This window comes from Atta cephalotes, assembly GCF_000143395.1.
Source record: "Atta cephalotes unplaced genomic scaffold scaffold00002, whole genome shotgun sequence".
Taxonomy (NCBI): domain Eukaryota; kingdom Metazoa; phylum Arthropoda; class Insecta; order Hymenoptera; family Formicidae; genus Atta; species Atta cephalotes.
Genome location: NW_012130066.1, coordinates 1,265,120 through 1,268,165, shown reverse-complemented (window position 1 = coordinate 1,268,165; position 3,046 = coordinate 1,265,120). Strand labels below are relative to the sequence as shown.

The 3,046-nt window shown below is 30.9% G+C and overlaps 1 protein-coding gene across 1 annotated transcript in view; it reads left to right on the top strand.

The window, feature by feature from the left end:
- The first annotated feature begins 733 nt into the window (after positions 1-733).
- The window catches only part of LOC105619643 (CLK4-associating serine/arginine rich protein), an 8,253-nt gene continuing 5,940 nt past the window's right edge, over positions 734-3,046 (top strand). The window contains exons 1-7 of the mRNA XM_012201167.1: positions 734-865; positions 1,080-1,177; positions 1,248-1,423; positions 1,504-1,719; positions 2,115-2,290; positions 2,465-2,538; positions 2,612-2,953. Coding sequence (XP_012056557.1) covers positions 734-865; positions 1,080-1,177; positions 1,248-1,423; positions 1,504-1,719; positions 2,115-2,290; positions 2,465-2,538; positions 2,612-2,953 — 1,214 coding nt within the window. The remainder of the gene's footprint in view (positions 866-1,079; positions 1,178-1,247; positions 1,424-1,503; positions 1,720-2,114; positions 2,291-2,464; positions 2,539-2,611; positions 2,954-3,046) is intronic.

Below are 3,046 nucleotides of genomic sequence, written 5' to 3'. Positions count from 1 at the left end.
GTGCTATTGCGATTACATTGCATAATTGTATACAATAATTAATGATATACATATACTACAATATAACATGTACATATGTATATATCATTATATATAAATTTATATATATGAATTTTATAAAATAATTATTTTAATAAATATTCTGAATATTACTTATTAATTTAATATATTAAAGAATTTATTAAAACAAAAATTACGAAATAACAAAAATATATCAAATAATAGAAAATTTAATTAAATATTTATTAATAATTAATCAGTTTTAGAAAATTCAATTATTTATAATGATATAAATTAAATAGTGTGATTGAATTATTAAATAATATCAATTATTTATAATATTATATAGTATAATTTGAATTTTATAAAACTGAATATATATACAGTTAACTATTAAATAAATATTTAATTAAATATTCACATATAATTTCAGTAATTAAATGTTATATTAAATAATATATAATGAAAAATAAAGTAACAAGATTAGATAGTTTATTATCGATCCAGTGATCATCATCATGAGAGCAATTTGATTATAGACAAGCGATTTCCGCCAATCCCGTGAGAAGTCGCTGTTCTTAAGGCAACATCAGACATCAGACATGTCCGTCTCGCGGGAGAGGAAAGCGTGTCAATTATTAGTGCTTCAATTTTTTAGCGTTTACAACTGGACAAATGGCACTTGTGTCGAATTAGCCGCACGAAATTGATCTACAGCGTTGAGAAAAAGAAAATGAGTTTCTCTGTGAAGAAGACCGGCGGCAGAATGTGGCACGAGGCACGCAAGCAGGAAAAGAAGATTCGCGGTATGCTGGTCGATTATCGTCGCAGAGCGGAACGTAGAAGGGATTACTACGAGAAAATCGTAAGCACTGCGCAAAAACATATATAATGGAATTTCTTCCTTCGTGCAGTTTGAAACGGATCAATGCACGCATTATTTTTACGAAAAATACATATCCTCTATTTCTTGGTTAACTTCCATTGTGCCTTTCGTGCCTCTTTGTTCTATATTTAAATTATCATTGTGAATAGAAATATTTCTGTGTATAATAAGTGTATTTTTGTGTTCTATTTAGAAATCAGATCCTACTCAGTTTCTGCAGCTGCATGGTAGACCATGCAAGATACACTTGGATCCGGCAATAGCTGCTGCAGGTGACAGTCCTGCAAATATGTGAGTTCTGCAACATAGTACGGCTGCTAATTATGCTCGTTCATTTGCAAAAAATAATATGTTTTATTAGGATGCCATGGCAAGGCAATGATGACAATCTTATAGATCGGTTTGATGTACGGGCACATCTGGATTGGATACCAGAGCCTATAGATACTATTGATGTTGATATTGCTCTGACAAGTGAAGATAGACATATCAACTATGAACGATACCGTATAATTGTGCAAAATGAGTTTTTAGGCGGTACATTGTTTCTCTTTTCTCCATTGTACAAAAAAATCTTACCAGTCTATTATATTTTTATTTAAATGATTTTTTTTCAGTGACTGAAGAAAAATTTCTTCATCAAATACATTTAGAAGAACAGTTTGGTTCATCAACGAAGTTGGATGCTGCGAAAGATAAGAAAAAATCTGCTAATAACGCTGCCATCGGATATAATTATGAAACAGAAGAGCCAATACCTGAACCAGTAAAAACAATAGACCCAGTTATATCGGAAGAGAAGGGAGATGATGAAGACAGCGATATAGATTTAGGTACCATTATTTAATGCACTGTTTATTATATTTTAATCGGGCATTTTGCATAAAAACTGATGCTAGTGATTTATTTAAATTTCTGCACAAAAAATATATACATTTATGTTTACACAAAATGTATATAATTATGTATACATATAATTAGAAATTATATATATATAATTATCATATATATAATAAATTCATCCCTAGTCTATGAGTGAGGTCGAAATTTCATTCTAAATGCTTTAAAATATTTGAGAGAATGCTTCAAACATTATATTGACTGTACTATGTAATTTGAACAACAAAAATACGAGTCGATGCATTTTTGATATATTCGGTTTCAATAATACATTAATGTACTCTGGAATACTACAAGAATGAATTAATTTTTTAATGTTATTTTCCAGATATATGCGTGGATGTATCTCAAATAGAACCATCTCAGGCACATGAGATGAATTTAGTAGCTCAAAAATATGGACTTTTAGGTGCTGATTACTTTAGCTTTTTAACACAAGATTTTGAAGAAGCTGAAACCTTGCGACAGGCCCGCAAGCAAGAGGAAGAAAAAGCTATGTACTCAGTAAGTGTTTGCAATGTAATTCAAACAACTCATATATTTATATAATATGTAATTGTATATACAGTATATATTATAATATACTATAATGTTAGAAAATATATCACATTAATGTAATATTTAATATAATATTTAATATATGTTTTAATGTTTGTTTTATATTTTGATATATAATAGGGTCGACGGTCACGTAGAGAAAGACGTGCATTCAGGGAAAAGAAGATGATAGGCCGTGTTATGAGTCCGCCTAGGTAATAATTCATTACACTTTCACAAAGCAAATACTTTTTTACGTTATCGCTTATACAAATTCTTTTGTCTCAGTTATGCAGCTAGGGAAAGCCCGGAATATAATCCTTACAGAAAGTCTTCTTCCAAGTCACGATCGCGGTCCACATCACCTGTAAATGCGGGACAGATTACTTACATTACAAGCTTCGGCGGGGAAGAAGAAACTCATGGTAGCACATCACATGTGTCTTCGTCGAATTCAAGAAAAGTCAATTATTCGTATCTCAGACGGCGGAGATCGGATAGTCCTGCTTTCAATGATAGAACTGTTAGTAAAAAAATTTCGAAGTCCAGATCAAGAAGCTGTTCACGTTCTGTTAGTAGGACTAAGTCGTATAGGACACGTGATAGGAAGCGAAGCGGATCTAGGATGAGGTAAGTTGCAAAAAAACAAAAAATAATAGATAATTATTTGATAAGTTAATATTTTGTTGTGTGTGTGTGTGTGTGTGTGTGTGTGTGTGTAGA